Source organism: Zootoca vivipara, chromosome 4 (genome assembly GCF_965207765.1).
Source record: "Zootoca vivipara chromosome 4, rZooViv2.hap1.1, whole genome shotgun sequence".
Lineage (NCBI taxonomy): Eukaryota > Metazoa > Chordata > Lepidosauria > Squamata > Lacertidae > Zootoca > Zootoca vivipara.
In genome coordinates this window covers 90,333,693-90,355,796 of record NC_142587.1, presented here as the reverse complement: position 1 = coordinate 90,355,796, position 22,104 = coordinate 90,333,693, and the positions used below count along the sequence as shown (strand labels likewise).

General features: G+C 48.6%; 1 protein-coding gene across 1 annotated transcript in view; it reads left to right on the top strand.

Annotated features, from left to right (window-relative positions):
* The window catches only part of TYR (tyrosinase), a 63,782-nt gene that overhangs the window by 32,261 nt on the left and 9,417 nt on the right, over nt 1-22,104 (top strand). Inside the window, exons 3-4 of the mRNA XM_035116603.3 lie at nt 11,346-11,493; nt 18,744-18,925. Coding sequence (XP_034972494.1) covers nt 11,346-11,493; nt 18,744-18,925 — 330 coding nt within the window. The remainder of the gene's footprint in view (nt 1-11,345; nt 11,494-18,743; nt 18,926-22,104) is intronic.

The window sequence follows — 22,104 nt, the reverse complement described above, 5'->3', positions numbered from 1 at the left end:
GATGGGGAAGGGTTAACTTGATTGTGGTAACCTGCATGGGAACCTTATGGTGAAGATACACTACCAAATGTCATAAATCTCAAATACACCATTTCCCCAGGCCGAAGGAATAACAGTTCATCTTTTTAACAGATAAAAATGACACATATGCAAATTTTGAAAATGTCAACAATTTAGCTGAATATTTGTTAGAAAGGCTGGCTACTAGAAATAAAATAAAATAATAAGGTCTTAAAATAATAGAATAATAACAGAATAATAATAACTACGACTCCAATCTATTTTCCCATATAAAATCCCTGTGCAAAGCTGCTATTTGTCTAGTGAAGTGGGAAAAGCCAGACATCTTATGGGTGAGATATGTGCACATTTAAAGCAGTTCTTCCAGACATCATGGACTCAAAACACCTCTCCTTTTTTGACATTGAAAAGAAATTCGCAGCCTCTCTGCTTCTGTGTAGCTTATTTTCCAAATGCACTCTTCCCTGCAGTGAGATTTGTGAATTACCCCGTTCTTGAAATCCATCGAAACCTAAAGCTTTCTAGGTGGTGGTGGCACAGACAACAGGCGGAGGCGAGTGCCCCAGAATGAAAAGGAAACTTACAATCTGTCTCTGCCGGCACTTAAGTAATAGGGCTTATAATATATAACATCAACATGTACAGCAGATAATGGAAAAGAGATTTGACCTACTGCCTTGGAGTCAGGGATTTAGGCTGTGGCAAGGCAATAATTGCATTTAAAACTTTTGTTTTCGTGGAGGAGCAGACACATTTATTTTCCGTGCCAGCTTTCCATTACCCCTTAAGTTTTCTGATCCTCTTAAGAGATTTATTTCCCCAGGATTGAAACCCATCTCTCGTTGCAGTCCAAGCTGAAAGGTGTATAAGCCACGGCGATTTCCTGCTTGGTAAACTGGAGGGTGCTGTTGTTATGCTTTTATGTCCAGAGGCCTACCAAACGTTGGGAATCTGTGTGGGGATGTAGCGATAAATAGGGTCCTCCCGAAGCAGAGGGAATGTGTTGCGGTGGGACCTGGCAATCAGGCCTTGTGTTGTGGGTGGGAACATTGGAGCGGCCACAACACCCTATTGGTGGTCCCTTGAACTTGGGAGCAATTGGGCTAGCGGGATGCCAGTCAAAGCAGTTCGAGGGACCACTACTTAAGCTGGTGCACGTGCCCTGAGCTTCCTCTTTTGGGCTCTTTGCATTGGAACACCTGCCCACCTCTCCCTATATTTAGGGCTTGCACTTGACCTTGCTATGCCGTTGTGTGTCCCCTGTCGTTGGGGCAGGGGAACGGCAGGAATTTCCCCCACTTGGCTGATTGGCTGGTGCCACTTGGGTTTCGCCTACCGCGTAGCAAATCGTCACAACTTGTAAGGTTGCGGATAGGCTCTGGTTCTTGTTGATAGGGGTGGCAGGATGCCTAGCCATCCCTATGTGTTGGGCATTCCTTTAAGAAGGAATCCAAGGACTCGTGGTTGGTCTTCCCTGTGTAGGGTTGTGCCCTGAGCCAGAGTTCAGGGCTCATTTGGGGGAGGCGTGGCAGGCTCCCCGCTTGCCTCTGTCCCAGGTGTTCACCCAAGGCTGACTTATGGTTGGTGCCCAGAGTCAGCGCTGCCTGCAGGGCTGCAGGGAGCTAGTCGAACCAGAGCCTATGCAACCACTCACTTGATTTGCAATCAATGAAGTTGTCACCTAAATTCTGCCAGAAACCAAACCAAAAATTTGAGTCCTGTCTGAATTTTTTTCTAGGCCTGGTTAAAAGGTCTCCACACGCAAATGAGAGCTGCAGTCGAAGGCGCAGGAGGCCTCAGTTGTGGACTTTGGGCTTTAAAATTTCAGCAGCACCTTATGCGCAGGGGCATAGGAAGGGGGGTGCATGGGGTGTGGGCCTCCCTGGGTGTCATCAGTGAGGGGGTGACAACATGACAAAAATATGAGGGGTTTTTTTAATTTAAAAAAATGGGCTCACAAAACTTTTTAGTTCAGTCCAGAAATGTAACGTAGAGCGGCTGGCGCTAGGTACCTGCCCACCACCTCTCCCTCAACCGCCCTACAGCTGAGGGGGAGGCTGTGGAGAGGCTCCACGCAGCGCCCCTGCCTTGGCTCATCCCTCCCCCATGGACAGCTCTTCTTTCTCTCTGGCTTCACCCCCCTTCACCCCTCCCTCTCGCCCACCTCCCGTATTCGCGTTGCTTCCATCTCCCCCCCTAGTCGTCCTCCTTCCTTCGCTCTTGGATTTCTCCCCACTCCCTTCTCTGCTCCCCACCCTCACATCTCTTTCATCTTCTCTCCCCTCACCCACCCCACCGCCTCTTTTCTCTGCAGCGCCCCCCCCATCTGGTTTGCTGGAGGAGAGAAGTTGGAGGGCACCCGCCCCGCCCAGTCAATTGCTGTGTGCAGCTCTCTGCTTCCTGCCTCCTCCTCCTCCTTGTCCCGGGCTCCCTGCAACCTCAGCAGCAGCGAGAGCAGCACCGCGGGGGCATGGCCAGACGGGAAGGGCTGAGAAGGGGCGGAGCTGCTTGTGCGACACCAACATTTAGCAGCGCCCACCCTTCGCCTTAGCTTCTCCCTCTAGCAAGGGCATTGTGGGTGCCTGGCACGAGCCAGTGATGCCACACACGCAGCGTGTGTGTGTGTGTGTGTGTGTGATGTCATGTGGCAGGAGGAGGTCCAATGGGGCCCACCACACCCACAAGGCGGCTCGGTGGGGCCCCTTGGGGCCTCCAGAAGGTAAGGTGGCATGAGGCGGAGAATGGGAGCAGCAGCAGTGGGGAGTAGTGGTGGCACAAGGCGGCGGGCTCTGAGGGCTGAGCCACAAGCGGAGGAAGGGGGCAGTGGGGGTGGGCCACCCCGTGTGTCATCACTGAGGGGGGTGACATTTGGCGCACTGCCCACGACTCCCAAGCCTACCCCGAGCCGTCGGGGGAAGGAACGGAGCTGCCCCACCTTGCCGGCGGCCTTCCCCCCTTCCTCCTTCATTTTGACAGCTCGGGGGAGGCTTGGGAGTCACAGGCAGGTGGCGCACATAGCTGCCAAGTCTCCCGTATTCCCCGGGAAACCCCCGTTTTTCCAGCTGCTCCCAGCCGAAAAAACAGATTTTTTTTTGTTTTTTCCCGGTTTATTCTGGCACGGCGGCCATTTTGGAACTGGGCGGAGCATGCTCAGAAGCGACTTTTGATGCTGCTTTGCCCAGTTCCAAAATGGCTGCAGTGCGACTTCTGGTGCGGTGGCCATTTTGGAACAGGGCAGAGCAGCATCAAAAGTCACTTCTGAGCATGCTCCGCCCAGTTCCAAAATGGTGGCAGCGCTACTTCCGGTCTGCTAATTCCAGTTCAGTCCCTTATTTCTCAGGCCGGAACTTGGCAGGTATGGTTGCGCACCGTTGCCCCCCACTTCCAGGCTGGTTCCAGGGGGGGGAGCCTCCCCTGAGCTGTCAAAAGGAAGGGGGAAGGGAGGAAGGCTGCTGGCAAAGCGGCCCGGCTCCCTCCCCTCACCCCCCCCCAGGAAGCAGCCCACCACGGGCGGATCACTCCACCCCCCATGGGCAGCTCACCCCTTGGGACGCTTGCCCTTCCCCCATGGCCCTGCCCCCAGGTGTACAGCTTGTGCGCCGCTCCGGGTGTCGCAGCAGCTAGCTCCACCTCTGGGCTGAGCACCCACAACAACAAAAATGTGGGTGGCCAGGCCCCTCTGGTGTTGGTGCTCCTTCCCTCGGGGAGGTGATATGGACTGGATCCAGAGGCAGAGGAAATGGGCACTCTCAGCAAGAGAGGAGGCAGGCAGGCAGGCACCTCTGAGCTCACCTCTCTGCTTCTAGCTCAGACATCCTTCAAATTGCACGGTCTCTTTATGCATCCCCCAAACGGAGCCTATTTTTAAGCACCTCAGCCTCCATCAGTGTCCTCCTCAAACCTTCACATGGCGCAGTTAGTTGTACAGCCTGCTGTCTCAGCTCTGCCTGGCTGCCTGCTATTAGAGACATCGACTGCTCCAGGCCCTTCAGTGCTTGCAAAGAGTCGCCTACCTTCTGCCTGTCATGGCTCAGCACAAATCTATCTCAAGTGCTGTCAGGCCTCCCTGCTCTATCTTCAATATGCTGCCTGAGAAACCCAACTTTAAGGTAACCTTTAAACCATTTTTTTCTTCTTCTTCACGCCCAAACACTTCATCCCCTTCCAGCGCCCACATGCCAAAGGTGAAAGTGGGTGGACAACGAATGCAGGAACTTCCCCTTCGTACAGCAGGCTAGGGTTTTTAAAATATGTATTCTTTTCCGATTTTAACAGAACCACAAAAGAAAAACCATGAAATAGCAGGATCCCACCCCCAGAGACGCAAATCTCGCTACATCATACTGCCAGTTGTGTGGCAACATTTAATTGCAGTGTGCAATCATCCCAGCCAGAGAATTCTTTAAAGGGGACCCACCCTTTCCTCTGCTGCTGTGTACTTAATAAAGGGGTGCCAATCTATTGAAAAAGTGTCGTTCAATTTCATGCCTTTTGCTATTTTTTTATTTTATTGGTTAGCTTCTCCCTTAACACTAGTTTCTAGGATTTCCTGAACTGTGAAGTCAGCACGGTATCGTCCAAAAGTTTCCAGTATCTGGCTACTTTTAAGAAGCCAAGATGGGCAAGGGTCACGGACGCAGGAGGCCGGCCGTACTTCTTCAAGCAGTTTGCCCACATCCTGAGGCTGCAGTGATCTAAACTGATCCTGTATGGATGGAACAGACAGTTTCCTGGACCCTTTCGCTGGACTTATTCTAATTGTGGCATCTGCATCTGCCCAAATCCGAGCAATTTTGTCCCTACAGTGCCTTGCAAAGTTGTCACAGCAGGCCTCATGAAGGTTGAGTAATGCTACCTCCTTAGCCCCATTATTGCTTTCATTTCCCTAAACCAGTGATGGCGAACCTATGACACGCGTGTCAGATGTGACATGCAGAGCCCTCACTGCTGGCACGCGCCCCATTAGCCCATTCGCGCTGTTGTTGTTGTTGTTGTCCCCCCCCCCCATTTGTTCTCCTGCTCCTCCTCACGCTACAGCTTGTCTCCGGTGTTAAAACCCGGATCCTTTTTTTGTTGTTGTTGCTGCTGGTAGCCAGAGATTGGTTTTTTAACCGTTTCTGTGCTGTTTTTTTCTGGCGCTTTGGCAGGCGATGATTGGGTGTAACAGCGTTCATTTTTTAACCCCTTCTGTGCTTGTTTTTTTGGCATTTTGGCAGACTATGTCGGTGCATACCTGCCAAGTTCCTGCCGGAAAAATAAGGGATCGGCAGACCCGAAGTAGTGCTGCCGCCATTTTGGAACTGGGTAGAGCAGCACCGGAAGTCGCTTCTGAGCATGCTCTGCCCAGTTCCAAAATGGCCGCCACACCGGAAGTCGCACTGCGGTCATTTTTGAACTGGGCAGAGCAGCACCGAAAGTCGCTTCTGAGCATGCTCCGCCCAGTTCCAAAATGGCAGCCGTGCCAGAAATCGCTTCAGAGACTCCAGACATGCGCAGAAGGAGCCTCCCCCAGCCGGTAAGTAAACCGGGGGGGAAACAAAAAAATCTGTTTTTCCAGCTGGGAACGGCTGGAAAAACGGGGTTTTCCCGGTAAATACGGGAGACTTGGCAGCTATGTGTCGGTGCTGTGTGTTAGTTCCAGCGAAGGTATTATTCGTCATTTATTTCTGTTCTCTTCCCCCCCCCCATAAAAGTGCAGCAGCTTTGGGGTATCCACCCCAAAAAAGCAAAGCAACTTTTGCACCCCCCAAAAAAATCTCCCAAATTTGGTCAACAGCTCCCCAAAAAAAGCTCAACAACTCTGGGCACTTTGTGATAAATAAGGGTTTTTTGGTTTGGTTAGGTTAAATAATTAGTTTTTGGGTTATTAAATACAGTTATATATTACAATTATACATTTTTGTTATTTAAACTATAAATAGCGTGAAATTATGGTTTTTTTCTCGAAGTGACACACCACCCGAGTTATGCTCGGTTTTTTGGCGAATTTTGACACACCAAGCTCAAAAGGTTGCCCATCACTGCCCTAAACCGAGGAAATTCGCAAAGAAATCCAGGAACAACCACATGGCAGCCCTAAATAAGGAGGGCATTTCACAGAGGATGACCTCTCTGGAGCCACACACCCCCTTTTTAAATAATTTTTTAAAAATCACACCTTCTGTGCATTTGACCCACAGAGCTGCAGAATAAATGATTCAAAATAGCAATAAATTGTGGAATAAAGTACACCTAGTGAGGTCAGTTATGCAAATTGTTTGCACAATTTATTCCGAATGCATAATTCAGCTTTTTTTTTTTTAAGGCAGGTGGCAGATTCCAGTTACTCTCTCAATAAAGTTTCAGGACTTTGCTTTTCTTTTACATGAGTGGCATGATCCAGTTCGAGATTAACAGCAAATGCTGAAAGCTTTCACACCCTTTCCCTGCCGTATGCAGTTTCTCCATTTTTCCTAAAGAAAAGATTCCAAACTAGGCTCTAAGTCGCAAAATCTAGCTTGAAAGAGAAAGCAAATTCCAAGAAGGAACCAATGCATTTTGGGTGGCCAACTTTTCAACCCAAAATGTCATGCGTTCCAGTGACCCTGGTGAGATCTGCGGACATGTGCAGGTGATATTGTTTGCCAACGTGCCACGAAAAGCTTCTGCTGATTTCTGGGCGTGAGCTGCTCTGAAAGGCACGAGATCAAGCCAGGCCCACCCCCTTCACATCATTAGATGCTTCAGCCCCATAATGGGTCATTGTGGGGGAACCTTTTCCACCCTCCTTTGATGAAAAAGCAGTTATGGAGAATAGCACATGATTGAAGCTTCAGGCGCTGAAATCTATCATGCGATACTTTGACCTCACAACAGGATGCCAGGGTACAAAAGTTCCAAGGCCCGTTCAGATTACATTAAGAGGGGCATTGTTTCCAAGGCTTGGGAAACGGCAGAGACACAGGAAGTTGCCTTAGGTCACAACCACACGATACATTTAAAGCCCTATCCCACCTTACACAATCATGGCTTCCCACAAAGAATTCTGGGAGCCAGGGTGCTGGCTCCCAGAGGCCGAGCCCTTTTGCTGCCCCCTATATATTTTTTGGGGTAGCCCCCCCTCCTTGATGTCCCAAAAGCACAGAGCTTTGGGGAGGAGACAGGAGGGCTGCAGCGTCCTATCAGAAGCTTCTGCCCAGCTTAAGGTGAAGGGGCCCCTGACCATGAAGTCCAGTCGTGTCCGACTCTGGGGTTGCGGCGCTCATCTCGCTCTATAGGCCGAGGGAGCCGGCGTTTGTCCGCAGACAGCTGGTCATGTGGCCAGCATGACAAAGCTGCTTCTGGCGAACCAGAGCAGCGCACGGAAACACTGTTTACCTTCCTGCCGGAGCGGTCCCTATTTATCTACTTGCACTTTGATGTGCTTTTGAACTGCTAGGTTGGCAGGAGCTGGGACTGAGCAACGGGAGCTCACCCCGTTGCAGGGATTCGAACCGCCGACCTTCTGATCAGCAAGCCCTAGACTCTGTGGTTTAACCCACAGCGCCACCTGGGTCCCTCTCTGCCCAGCTTAGGAAGGGTGATATGATGCTCTGATGGGGTCCAAGACCCCTCTTGCCAGCTTCCCAAAACCCTTCTGGCTGTGGCTCTCCCTGACATCCTGACATCATGCACACAATGTTGTCGTCGTCCCTCCATCACCCTCATAAGCTGGCATTTCTGCAGGAAGCTGTATTTTGATAAGGGTGTAGAGAGTTGCTGGGAAAGCCCAGCCCCCCGCCCCAGACCTGCAATTCCCTGAGTTTCATGTGAAGAGGGATTGTTAAAACACTCAGAGAATCGTAGCTCTAACAACTCTCAGCGCCCTTAACAAACTACAACTAAATTCTTTGCAGGAAGTCATGACTGTTTAAAGTGGTATCATAGTGTCTTCAAAATATTGTGTGAATGTGATCTGAGTCAGATCCTTGACTGACTGTGATTTGAAGCGGTTCTCCAGGATATCAGGCAGAGATCACACACACACACACACACACACATTTTGACCCTTTGGTTCTAGTCCTGCCCTCTCACCAGGAGAGAACCGGTTTTCTCCATCTTCTATGTGATAACCCTTTCAGTGTTGGAAGGCAGGCATTTGGTGAATGGCAACTGAATGTGTGAATTCAATCCAGTGGGGATGGGGAGAGAGCAATGAATTTGAATGAAGATGTTGCATCCTTGCTGGATGAGGCAGTAATAATATTGTCCCTGTTCAAATCAGCCTCTGGTGTTTAGAAAAAGAACCAGCTTCAAGAGACAGGCTTTCATGTCTTTGGTGACACAGGGTCATGGATTTTTAGACAGCAAGCAAAAATCAATACAGGGAAAGACTGATATACTGGGCTTTTCCTGTGACCCCTTTAGTAACCCAGACTAATTAATACCCAGGGTGCTCATTCTGAAATCATATGCCATGTACTGTGTGTTCAGTAACAAGTGAAAATCACAGAAGGGGAGGTAAAACAAACACACACACACACACACACACACACACACACACACACAATGTTAAGCCCTTGGCTTAGTATAAACCATTCTGCAAACTTGCAATGGGTGGCGCAATTTGGTTTCAGGATATCCAGCAATTTCTGTTGAAAATGAATCGGGTTTGGTGAGATAATAAGGAGCAGAGAGAAAGCTGAAATCACTGAAATGCCCAAAGATTGGGGACACATTTGTTAAGACACAGGCTGAGCACAATGCAAGAGTTGCACAGAAAACGTACATTTTTTCTGGCTAGGTATGAAGAAAAAGTACTTAGCCTGGCATCAGCCCTCTGTTTCTATCATTCTTTATCAGGTACCTACATCCTTTGTCATCAAGTATCTCTCCAGGTGAGGGACACTTTGAGGAGGATTTGAGGGCTAGCAGGGCTAGTGACTCACACACCAGCCCTGCGGGGAAAGTGTGCCAAATCCTGCTGTCATTGTCCTCTCTGGATTGGCAAATACGTAGAACTGGATTTTCCTATCCAGACTGTCCATTGGAAGGGGTTTTAAATGGCTTCCTGTTCCATTTGACACCTTTGGCAAGCCTTTGGTCTTGGTTTCCTCCTGTGTTCTCACTTGAGACAAAACAACTGAACGAACTTCTGTCTTGCTCATTGCTCCGGCCTCCTGGTTCATTCTGCGGTCCTGACTGGTGATTTCTCTCCTGGCTCACCTCAGACTGCTACCCACAACCTTTTCCTTACAGATAGCATCCCCTCGAGGGCCTGATTTGGCCTAAAGCTCTCTGTTTGTAAAAACGGTGTGCAGGGCCTTCTTGGTGGTGGTTCCCTGTCTCTGGAATGCCCTCCCTGGTGAGGTGTACCTGTCTTCTTCATTATTAACATTCAGAAGGAATTTAAATGCATCCCTGTTCACCTGGGCATTTAATGACTGAAAGAGACTATTCCTGGCAACCTTGAAATTATTAGCTTCAAGGATATGCAACTGTTTGTATTCTATTTTATTTCACACTGTATCGTTTTCCTGCTTTTTGTTGTTGTTCTTGCCCTGGACTTCTTTGGGAGGAAGGATGGGATTGACATTTGCTTATTCAACCAGGAAATAAAATGAAATGTGCCAGTTGCTCTTGTGTTCAGCATTGTTAATGCATTGTTTTATGCTGTCACAACGATCCAGGACTGTGCTTCTTAATACACATGAGTAAACTCATGAGCGACACGGATGGGCCAAATGAGGGGAACAGTCATGTTCTAAAGCAAATCATGCCTCATTAGTTGTTAATACCGAAAGTTATGTAAAGCCGTTCTCCCATAAAAAGAATATTAAATAGTCAATTACTGCAGATTTCAGATTTATGCCAAGTTCCCATTGATGACTGAAATTCTATTCTCTCTGGCAGTCTTAGGCTGCTTTTAAAAAACTGTTCAGAAATGCCAGCTGGTCCAGAAAGTGTTTGCACGGTTATTAACCTGTATAAATCACTGGGCTCGACGCTAGGTCTGTTTTGATGATTTCCACCCTCAGGCACATGCCAAAGCAAGCAGCCACCTCCTACCCGCCCTCTGCCACCTACACCCACACCACAGCGTCCTTTTTTTCCAGGACCTAGTGAACTTGTCTGAAAGGCAGGATGGACAAAACCAAAGGCTTCTTCCTTGCATGGCGTATAATGAATTACGACACGAAGGATGGCTTTGTTGGTGACTGTTAGCCATGCAAGCTAAATCTGGTGCCCCTGTGTTCACATAGCCATAACCTCCGAATATCCGAAGATGGAGACTTATCAGTAGCTGGGGGCTTGTTTATCTTCTGAGGTGGACATCCTGACATCCTTTCTGTGTTGTGGAGCTCTGTTTCCATGGATGCTGCACCCGTTTGTCCCACAGAGGCTTCAGACTGAGGGTGCCCAACAGTGCGCACACACAACATGACATCATGCCATGCCACATTGTGCGTGCCCACTGCTGCCGCTCTCTGGTCCATGGTGGCAAGTGGGCCAGGGCTTCCACCTCCACTGCGGGCCACTGGTGGGGCCGCCACGGCCATAGATGCACCCCAGAAGCATGGCCATGGCCCCAACGGCCCCCAATAGAGGCCCCACGGCTCAGCTCTGGCCCAGTTGCTGCCGCGACACCAGAGAGTCAGAGGTGGTGGCATCTGGTGAAGACCAGGCATCCACAGTAAAAATAAATAAATTCTGGGTGCCCAGGCCACCTGCAGATGTATCCAGTGGCCTCCCATTTGGACAGAAGAAGTGGCACTTGGCTGAGATGCCATCACCATCAATACTTCCATTTACCAGACAAGTGAGTAGTAAGCAATTAAGGAGTGCAGATGACCTCCTTGGATAAACTAGGCCACAGTTTGAGTGCTGGGGCGACAAAGGTCTCAATTCTCATGGTCACCCACCTGACTTCAGAGAACAGGCTAGGAGCCCATAGAGCAAATCCTCTGGTGTCGATCTAAGCATATGGGAATGTATGAATAGGAAGAGTGCACTGGGTGGTAGCCAATGCTAGCCCTACTCAGAGTAGACCCACTTAAGTTAGTGGGCATTGGGCAGAGTGAACCTAGGTTTGTTAATTTCGATGGGTCTACTCTGAGCAGGACTTCACTGGCTGTAGCCCAATAATAATAATAATAATAATAATAATAATAATAATAATAATAATAATAATAATAATATATATACCCCGCCCATCTGGCTGGGTTTCCCCAGCCGCTCTGGGCAGCTCCCAACAGAATATTAAAAACATGATAAAAGCATCCCTAAACAATGTGTATTGCAATTAACACAATGCCTATTGCAAAGAACATTGCCATTCACTGCTCTGTTTCCTCTCCTCCCTACAGGCTTTGCGAATCCAAGCACCGCCATATCGAACGTGTCCCAAAGCAGCCTCCACAACGCCCTGCACATCTACATGAATGGCTCCATGTCCCAGGTGCAAGGCTCAGCTAATGATCCCATCTTCATTCTGCACCATGCCTTCGTCGACAGGTAGGGAGGAAGCTTCCTGGTAAGGGTGATGCCTTCCGTGAATGCAGACAAATATTAAAGCCATTGATACGTCAGATCAGGCGTGGGGGGGGGGGATTTGTCATACCAGAGGCTGCATTTGATTCTGGCGCATATCTTCCAGGGCCCACAAGCCAATGGTGGGAGGCAACCAGAGGTGAAAGTGGGTGGAGCCATGTAAATTTTACCTTTGGTTTCCACCCACAAGTACACACATCTCTCTAGTTGCCATCTGGACAAGCAAGAGCCATCGACAGAGTTCAAAGATGCCGTCAGCTGAAAACACCCCATGGAGGCATACAGCAGGACCATGCAGAGATGCAGCTTTGAGGGGGATAGGGGCAGAGGAGCATAGCTGCCAAGTCTCCCATATTCCCCGGGAAACCCCCGTTTTTCCAGCCGTTTCCCGCTGGCAGCCCGGATTTTTTAAAACCCCGTAAATCCCCCGGATTCTTTCCGGCCCGGGGATGCTCCTTCTGCGCATGTCTGGAGTCTCTGGACATGCGCAGAAGCGATTTCTGGCACTGCGGCCATTTTGGATATGGACAGAGCATGTGTAGAAGTGACTTCCGGTGCTGCTCTGCCCAGTTCCAAAATGGCCGCAGCAGTGTTGTGCCGCTGCCAATCCCACATTTTTCAATCTGGGAGTTGGCACCTATGCAGAGGAGAGGGTATGGGGCAGGTTCTGAGAGCCAAATAGGAAAATTACTGGGTTATATTTGGAACGTGGCCCATCTAGTCCAACATCCTGTTCTCACAGTGGCCAACCAGATGTCTGTGGGGAGCCTGCAAGCTGGGCATGAGCGCAGCAGCCTTCTGCCCTCCTGCAATTGCCAGCAACTGGTATTTAGAGGTATACCAGGGGGTGGAACATAGCCATTATGGCCAGTGGGCATTGATGGCCTCCTCCTCCTCCATGAATCTTCCCGCTCTTCTTTTAAAGCCATCCAAGTTGGTGGGCAGGAGCGAGTTCTACGCTTTACGCACTACGTGAAAATGTGCTTTCTTAGATGTGGCAACCATGGGAGTATGTGCTGGTATACATAATAAGCCCCATTCGGGTGAACTGTGTACTTATAATAAGATGAGCAGGAAGCAGGAGTTCCCCAGCTGATCCCGCCCCCAGTGCCACACAACCATTTACTCCCACCCTCGAGTGTTGGCATCTGCAGTGCCAACGCCTGCAAGGAGCGGAGCTTTGTAAATACAGCTGTGCTGTGTGTGCAATATACGTCAGTGCCAGCAGGTGGGGCTAATCAGCGCATGTGATGTCAGAGCAGGCACAGAGAAACATTGATGAAACAAGGGAACTGTTTGCCATGGATGGAGCTACAGATGTCTTGCCGTTCTTTCATGCCAAACCGACAGCAATGTCTTGGTCCTTCAGTATTATCCTTAGCACTCAACGGGATCCTGGAACTGTAGATGCGGGAATCTCAACGGGAGTGTTCTGTGCTAGAATTCCTTTCTGTTCTCTGGATTCCCCGGAACTGCTTAGCTGAACTTTGTAGCCTGATCCTTCATAGCAGGGATCCTTGCCTTTGTTTCTCTGTGTGGTGCTGAGTTCAGGCTTCTCCCAGCACTGCAGTGGCCTGGTTCCTTACCCCAACCACAGACCACAGCTTGGTGTGCTTGGTCCTCTCCACTTGTAAGTAACCTGTGTCAGTGGACAAGAGCATAGCTGCCAAGTCTCCCGCTGAAAAATGCAGGATCAGCAGCGGTGCGGCGCCGGAAGTTGCTTCTACGCATGTCTGGACATGCGTAGAAGCAACTTCCAGTGCCGGCACCGCCCAATTTCCGGTGCCCATACATGGGTAGCACGGCACCGGAAGTCACTTCTACGCATGTCCGGACATGCGTAGAAGTAACTACCGGTGCCAGCGCCGCCTGATTTCCAGTGCCCAGGCATGGGTAGTGTGGCACCGGAATTTGCTTCTACGCATGTCCGGGCATGCATAGAAGCAGCTTCCGGTGCCGCTCTGCCCGATTTTTGGTGCCCAGACATGGGTGGAGCGGCACTGGAAGTCGGACATGCGTAGAAGCGACTTTCGGTGCCGCGCTACCCATGTCTGGGCACCAGAAATCAGGCGGCGCCAGGACCCAAAATGGAGCCTCCCTGGCAAGTAGGAAATCTGGGGGATTTACAGGATTTTTTTTCCAATCCGGGCTGCCAGCGGGAAACGGTTTAAAATACGGGGGTTTCCCACGAAAAATGGGAGACTTGGCAGCTATGCAAGAGAGCGTTCATAAGCACAAGAAGAGCCTGCTGATTCAGGCGAGTGGCCCATCTCGTCCAGCATCTTGTTCTCACACTTCCCTGTGGGAAATTTGCAAGCAGGATTTGAACACAAAACCACCCTCCTCTCCCCTCTGGCAACTGGTACAGTGGTACCTCGGGTTACAAACACTTTGGGTTACAAACGCTTCGGGTTACAGATTCTGCTAACCCGGAGGTAATACCTTGGGTCAAGAACTTTACCTCAGGATGAGAACAGAAATCGTGCAGTGGCAGCAAGAGGCCCCATTAGCTAAAGTGGTACCTCAGGTTAAGAACAATTTCAGGTTAAGAATGGACCTCCGGAATGAATAAAGTTCTTAAACAGAGGTAGCACTGTATTCAGAAGCATTGCTACCACTGCAGAGACAGAGTGTAGCCATCGTAGGCATCAAGAGCCTTATCCTCCGCTAATTTGTCTAATCTCCATCCAAGCTGCTGGCCATCACAACCTCCTGTGGCAGGGAGTTCCATAGTTTAACTAAGCGCTGTGTAAATAAGTGCTTTCTTTTATCCATTTGAGGCTGGCCCAATGGCAAAAGTGTGATTAAACTCTAATAACCAATATTTTGAAGGAGGTAGGAAGTGCATGAGGGGGGTGACGCTGTGCTGTCATTCTGGAGACAAACTACCCATTGCTTCTACGGCTTCTGAGTCTATCACCTTCCTGTACCCAGGGCATACTGAAAAACTCCCCTCTTCCTGTGGGGCGATCCACTTTTAGCATGCAGATTGATTGATTAATATTCATGCTGCAATTCAGGATATGCTTTTCTAAAGGCCCTGCGTGCATGCCAAGTATTATGATGATGATTATTACCTTGATCGCTCGGTATTCGCACAGCGAGCCTCAACTGTTTGCAGCCCTCGCCTCGCCCTCCAGCGCCGAAATTTGCTCCAAATGATATGCTGTCGAGCTGCGTGAGCTGTGGCTCAAATCCACAGTAGATCTGCAAGACAAAGGCAGGTCAAGAGGCGGCCATTAGCGTTGGCCTTCCGCCCACAGTTACAGTAAAATCTGTTTTCATATTTATTTATTTTATTTTAAGAAAATAAAAATCTGAGTTGCCTGAAAGGTTTATCAACTCGGGGCCCAGATCGGCCTGTATTTTACATGAAGAGCGCTATTTAGTTTTGAATTCATGGGAGGGGTAACTGGAAGCAGGATTTGAACACAAAACTACCCTCCAGCAGGAGGTAATACTTGGCTTTGCCCCTGGACTGTGGCAAAGGACCTAGTACATCAGCATAAAACTCTTGCCACAGTGCAAGAGTTTGCTAACACAGTTACAGCTGATGCTGTTGTAAGCGGCTCAACACAGGCCTCAAAACCCGGAGTCCAGAGAAGGGTACAGAGTTTGTCCTCAAGAGGCAGTAAACCATGCCCAAAGGCTGTATGGGTAAAGACCATTTTCCTTGGAGAAGGAAACTGGACCACGTCCAAATGGCCGTGTGTATCAACAAAGCCAACTGTGCAATTTCCTGATAGTCAAAGTGCTATGACACCACGACTTATCAGAAGTGCAAAATGGTATGTCCCAATGCCAATCCAGTTGCAGGTAGTTCCGAAGGTGAACTGCAGCACAGGGTATAAATCAGGGGAGGTTGTTGGGAGATTCATTCCCCGTCTGCAGTCATAGGTTTATTGTGTATCATATGTGTTTTCATTCCACAGAGTGGATGTGACGTAGACAGGAGGTTTGTCTTACTGTCTTCCTAAGTGGGACTGATGTTCCTTTGTTCTCTCTGTTTACTGGCTGTGATGCCAGAGAGAGGGAGCCATAATGTAGAGCTCCCATCTGTTTATATGTAAATAAACTAGCTTAGCCAGAATGCTGTGCTGTTACGCAACTGTGCAAGCCTCTGCAGATGTGGTAGGTGTGCTAGTGCTTCATCACACCAGTCACTGTGATGTTCGGGCTGAAGAACGCTCCAGAAGCTCCCAAACGATCTCCCAGGAGGGAGGGAACATGCCAGTCAGGTATGTGTCTCTGCCATGGCCCTACTCACGAGTAGGCACCCTCCTGGACATGCCGACAGTAACTACCGGGGGGCGGGGCGGGTTGAGTCAGACCCCATTTGCACCGTACATTTAAAGTGTCGCCCTACAAGGTCAGCACTACATTGCATTTTAGGCCACATGCACACCTGACAGTCATGGAAAGAGTAAGCTGGCAAAGGGACAGCCCCAGAATTACGAAAGCCACCCCAGCTTTTGATCTGATACTGGAATGTCCCTGTTTTCTGTGCTAGCGTTGCTGCCAAGCTCAGGGAGGAGAATAGGCATAGGGCGGGATATAAATTCAATAAATAATAAGCCGGCACTTGTCCCGAGCAGCGGCAACGGCAGTGGCGGCTGCGAGCGAGCATCCCATTGCCTCTCCATGGCTTCTCCATTGCCGCTGCTGCCAACCTCCTCCCTTGGGCAGCTTGCAGTGGCTGCTGGAGAGCAGGGGAGGAGGGCGAGAGGATGCTGAGACCCAAGTCCCACATGACACACCAGCTCTGGGGTGCAGGCAGAGGGCTGAGCCGCCCTAGGCAGGATGAAAGGGGGATCTGAAGCGGAGTGCAAGGAGTCTTGATTTTTTTAAAAAAGAAATGCTTTGTGCATCCGTGTCTAATCTTGCCTCTTTTTTAAAAAAAGTATTTAATGGTGTGCATTTTTCTTTTTGTAAATCTACCAAAGAATAAAGTAAAATCGGGATTAAGAGGTTTTTCTCAGGGCGGTGGAGGGTCTGTGTGCTGTGTCTCGTTGGTGAAGTGATGGTAGCACTTGCCCTTCTTCTGATAGGAAATGGGGGGGGGGGTATGACAAAAAAGGGAGTCGAGGCAAAAAAAGAAAGAAAAGAAAGGCACAAATACAGGATGGGAGACACCTGGCTTGGGAGCAGTACATGTGAAAAGGATCTAGGAGTCTTGGTAGACCACAAACTTGACATGAGTCAACAGTGTGATGCAGCAGCTAAAAAAGCCAATGCAATTCTGGGCTGCATCAATAGGAGTATAGCATCTAGATCAAGGGAAGTAATAGTACCACTGTATTCTGCTCTGGTCAGACCTCACCTGGAGTACTGTGTCCAGTTCTGGGCACCACAGTTCAAGAAGGATACTGACAAGCTGGAACGTGTCCAGAAGAGGGCAACTAAAATGGTCAAAGGCCTGGAAACGATGCCTTATGAGGAACGGCTTAGGGAGCTGGGTATGTTTAGCCTGGAGAAGAGAAGGTTAAGGGGTGATATGATAGCCATGTTCAAATATATAAAAGGATGTCATATAGAGGAGGGAGAAAGGTTGTTTTCTGCTGCTCCAGAGAAGCGGACACGGAGCAATGGATTCAAACTACAAGAAAGAAGATTCCACCTAAACATTAGGAAGAACTTCCTGACAGTAAGAGCTGTTCGGCAGTGGAATTTGCTACCAAGGAGTGTGGTGGAGTCTCCTTCTTTGGAGGTCTTTAAGCAGAGGCTTGACAGGCATATGTCAAGAATGCTTTGATGGTGTTTCCTGCTTGGCAGGGGGTTGGACTGGATGGCCCTTGTGGTCTCTTCCAACTCTATGATTCTATGAGGAGGGTCAGTTGGCGGAGGGTGGGGGTGAGAAATGTCCCCATTTTCATTTGAGGAATGTTGGAGGGTATGTTAGCATGTTGTACTCTGCCTGGGGAGTCCTGGGTTCAGATCCTTGAGCAGCCATGAAGTTCATTGGGTGACCGTGAGCCAGTCGCTGCCTAAGCCTAGCCTACTTCACAAGGCTGTGGTGAAAATAAAGCCAGATACCCCACACCGGTGGCTAGCAGAAGCAGTCTGTGTGTGTGTGTTTGTGTGTGTGTGTGTGTGTGTGTGTGTGTGTGTGTGTGTGATAAAGGGCAATTAGCAACATGCTGCATGCACATTGGTTGTTGCAGAATTAAAGCTGAGAGCACACAAAAAACATTGCAGCGAGGCGGGTGAAAATACAGATGAATTATAACCACCATCAACTTTTGGACTCCTAAGCTGGGAACAGGTGCTCTTTTGGCTCAGGTGAATTTCAGCAATGTGAGATCTCTGGCCCTGATTGCTTTCAGCATAATTACGTAGCAAACTGCTGACTGCCCTTCATGTACCGCTGGGTACGTGATTCATGTTTTTATTTTGAAAAGGTTAATTTTGGTCTCTCTTGGACTCGAGAAATCTGAGCCACCCTCCTTGTTGCTTAGAGGACGGAGAGCTATCTCCGCAAAACATTGATCTGGATGAGCTCTGCATCTGACATCCAGTCTCAGAATGTATCCTCTTTCTCCCCCTCGCCAATCTTTTCCCCCGTCTTTCATGCCATGCACCGTTCTGTACAAGACTTAGAGAAAACTGGCAGGGCAAAGTGGCATGCTACCAAGAGCGGGCACAGACGCCAGTGGAAAAAATATTCAGGCCTCTCAACAAGGGTGGAACAGCTTAAAATATTTACATGTATATACAATAATTGTGTGGTCTCATTTTTGTGTTAAAAATAAATATCATAATATTTGCACCTGTTGAGGATTTTAAGATTGGAATGACCAACATCAATAATATAAGCACCAACACAATCATTGCTGAACTAACCATACACTTTAAACATAAAACTTGTAGATGTAACGCAACACAATGAGCATCACGCAACAAGACCTGTAGTGCTCGCTTACGAAAACATACAAATGTGGCTGCACATAATAAGATGAGACTGCAGTGCTATGCTGTCAAAGCGCAGAAGCAAATGTTCATGTAGAGTTGGAAATACTCTGAAAGAAGACGGGGCCTTTTATGTGGTGGCACCAAGGTGATGGAATTCAATACTTAAGGAGGCTCACTTTGTTCCTTCTTGTAAGATGTTGAGTGAAGATGGTATTACTGATGCTTCTATTTGACCTTTCCACCTTGCCTTAAAAATGAAGTTGCTCTTGGTGTTACAATACTGATATGAGTGTTTCCTTTCACAGCATTTTTGAGCAGTGGCTCAGAAGACACCAGCCCCTGCGTGAGGTTTACCCTGCAGCCAATGCCCCTATTGGACATAACCGTGAATCTTACATGGTCCCCTTCATTCCTCTCTACCGGAACGGGGAATTCTTCATTTCTTCAAGAGATCTGGGATACGACTATGAATACCTAGTAGAGCCAGGTAACATAGGAATCTTGAGGCAGTTGCCTTTGTTTTCTGAACGTAAGCTCTTTTGGTAAAGCCAGATCAAAAGATGTGGTGGAGGCCGTGTGACAATACCATGAATTGAGATACTAGATTGTGGTGTCCCTATATGCTAGGACAATCTGGAGGAGCAGCCTGTTGAGACTTGGCGCTCAAATACGACCTAAACATCGGTGTGTGTGTGTGTGTGTGTGTGTGTGTGTGTGTGTGTGTGTGTGTGTTAATTTTTCCATACACTTTAAAAATAATAATTTAGAATTATTTGTTGGATTTTTTGAATAGTCAAGTTACTTTAGAGCCGGTCTAATGTAAATACTGTCTGTTTAAGAGAAACAGGTGCCGGTGTTTCTGTTAATTGCTCACAGGTGGGGGCTCTGCTTCTTGTATATAAGGCTCTGCCAGAAAGCCTTCTGTATCTCTTAGTTAGATCTTTCAGTTTGATTCATCTCTTAGTTAGATCTTTCAGTTTGATTCATCTCTAAGTAGATCACTCTCTCAGTTGTTCTCAGTTTAAGAGATTCCTTAGTTGAATCTTAGTATGAGAGTTGCTTAGTTATAAAGCTAGTTTGCTGTTAATTCTTGGGTAGTTTAATGGGAGTTATGTGGGAGGTTTGGAATGGGTTGAAGGTTGGAATGTTGCTAAGAGAGAAAGCATTTATCTTTAGTTTAAAGTCTCTTTAAAGTCTCTTTTTCAGTTAAAGAAATCCACCCGTTTGTATTTTCATCTGCATACTTTTACAAGTGTGCAGCTAGTAAGGGGTTTCATATAAGGGAGATAATTCCTTACGCTCTTGGTGGTGTTTTCTTAGCCAGGTCAACTTCTGACTGTATATACTCTGCGTGAAGCGTACTTTAAAGGGCCACTGGAAACTGGGATATATGATTTAGGTTAAGCAGGTTTCAATATCCAGTTTTCTCCAATAGGAGAGGGCTCTTGTGCTTGGACCCTGCTTGTTGGTTTCCTACAGACATCTGGTTGGCCACTGTGAGAACAGGATGCTGGACCAGATGAGGCATTGGCTTGATCCAGCAGGCTCTTATGCCCTTACGCTGAACTCCCAACTCCCATCAACCCTAGCTAGCATGGTCAGTGGTCAGTGATGAAGGCAGTTATAGTCCAGCAACATCAAGAGAACATCCCATTGGCTACCCCATCAAAATACAGCAGGAAAAACCTTCTCCAGCATCATACTATAAACACGGGGTGCGGGTGGTGCTGTGGTCTAAACCACTGAAGAAGAGTTTGGATTTGATATCCAGCTTTAACACTACCCGAAGGAGTCTCAAAGCGGCTCACATTCTCCTTTCCCTTCCTCTCCCACAACAAACACTCTGTGAGGTGAGTGGGGCTGAGAGACTTCAAAGAAGTGTGACTAGCTAGCCCAAGGTCACCCAGCAGCTGCATGTGGAGGAGCGGAGACGCAAACCCGGTTCACCAGATCACGTCTACTGCTCTTAACCACTACACCACACTGAGCCTCTTGGGCTTGATGATCAGAAGGTCGGTGGTTTGAATTCATGCAACAAGGTGATCTCCCGTTTCTCTGTCCCAGCTCCTGCCAACCTAGCAGTTCAAAGCATACCAGTATAAGTAAATAGGTACCGCTGCGGCGGCATGTAAATGGCCTTTCTGTGTGTTCTGGCACTCGTCACAGCCCTCTGTGCGCCAGCAGCAGTTTTAATCATGCTGGCCACATGACTTGGAAAGCTGTCTGTGGACAAACACCAGCTCCCTCGGCCTGAAGCGAGATGAGCGTCGCAACCCCATAGTCTCCTTTGACTGGACATAACTGACCAGGGGTCTTTTACCTTTACCTTTTTTATCTATAAAAATAAAGCCGATGAGAGAAGGTGTGCATTAGTCTAGCCTTGTATTTAAGCACTCACCTGATACCCACGAAGTTTTAAAGAATCCCCTGCAGGCAAGTGACCAGACAGGTGGAGGAGAGATGAAACGTCCTGTCCTTCCTCTGCAACCACCATAAAGGGAGGAAGGGAGGCCTCTTCGTCCACATCAAGCATAGAAATGTACCAGGCTTCTGCAAGGGGCATTGTTATGTACTGAGCTGAATCCTAGAACAATAGGATTCAGAATCAGCGGGAGCTACCCAATCCAACTCCAGGTGGAAGTGAATCCGCAACCTGATTGGCCTGCTGGAGCAGCCAATCAGGCGGCTGGCAGAAGTGAATCTGCTACCTGATTGGCCTGTAGGAGCAGCCAATCAGGCTGCAGGCAGAAGTCAATCCACAATATAATTGGCCCACAGGTGTAGCCCTGAAGTAGCCAATCACGCAAGGCCCATTGTGTAAATAATGTATATAAGCAGATGGGTTTGGGGAAAGAGCCATTCTTCTTCTCCTCTTCTCCTTGATGACTATGAGCTGAATAAAGAGCATGAAATTCACTCTCGACTCCGAGTACATTTCAGGCATGAAGCTCTCCATCCCACCTCTGCCAGCCCCCAGCAAATTGGTAAAAGTGGCTAGCCTGCAAGCAATTTTGTGGGCTGGTGTTTAAGCCTGGATTAGTCAGCAAGGCTACCAGATCTTTGAAGCAAAGTAAATAAATCCAGCCACAGTGCTCTCTAGTGCCTGGTGCCCTGACATTTTAGTGCACCATAAAACACCCAGCAGAGCAGCTTTCACTTACCCTGGGATACCAGGAGGGAAGCTGCAGCAAATAGCTGCAGAGGGAGGGGGAAGAGCAGAAATTCGGGACCAGGGGGCAGGGGAAAGGCTTGTTAGACCCAGGCTCCACAATCCTGCAGTCCCACTTTAAATTTGGGGACCCACTTCTATAATTAAAATAATAATTATGAACAACACACACACATATATGAATGCACAATACTATCATGTCATGGTCAGTTTCACCCTTTGCCATGGTTCACGTTGGAGCAGAGAATTGGCTCCCCAGAAATCGCTCGGAGGGGAGAGCATGAGTCGACAGCCGGTTCCTGATCAAATGACTCCATCTGAAAAGGCGTCTCTCTCCCTTGTATCAGCACTGGCCCCCTTTAGGGGCGTTTGGCATTTGGGTCGTTCGCTTATTTGGTTTATTTCTCTCAAAGCAAACCGATAAGAGCGGAGAGCGCTACCCATTACCCCCGCCACCCGCCGTTTCCAAAAAACCGTGTGCAATTTGTTTTGATGTT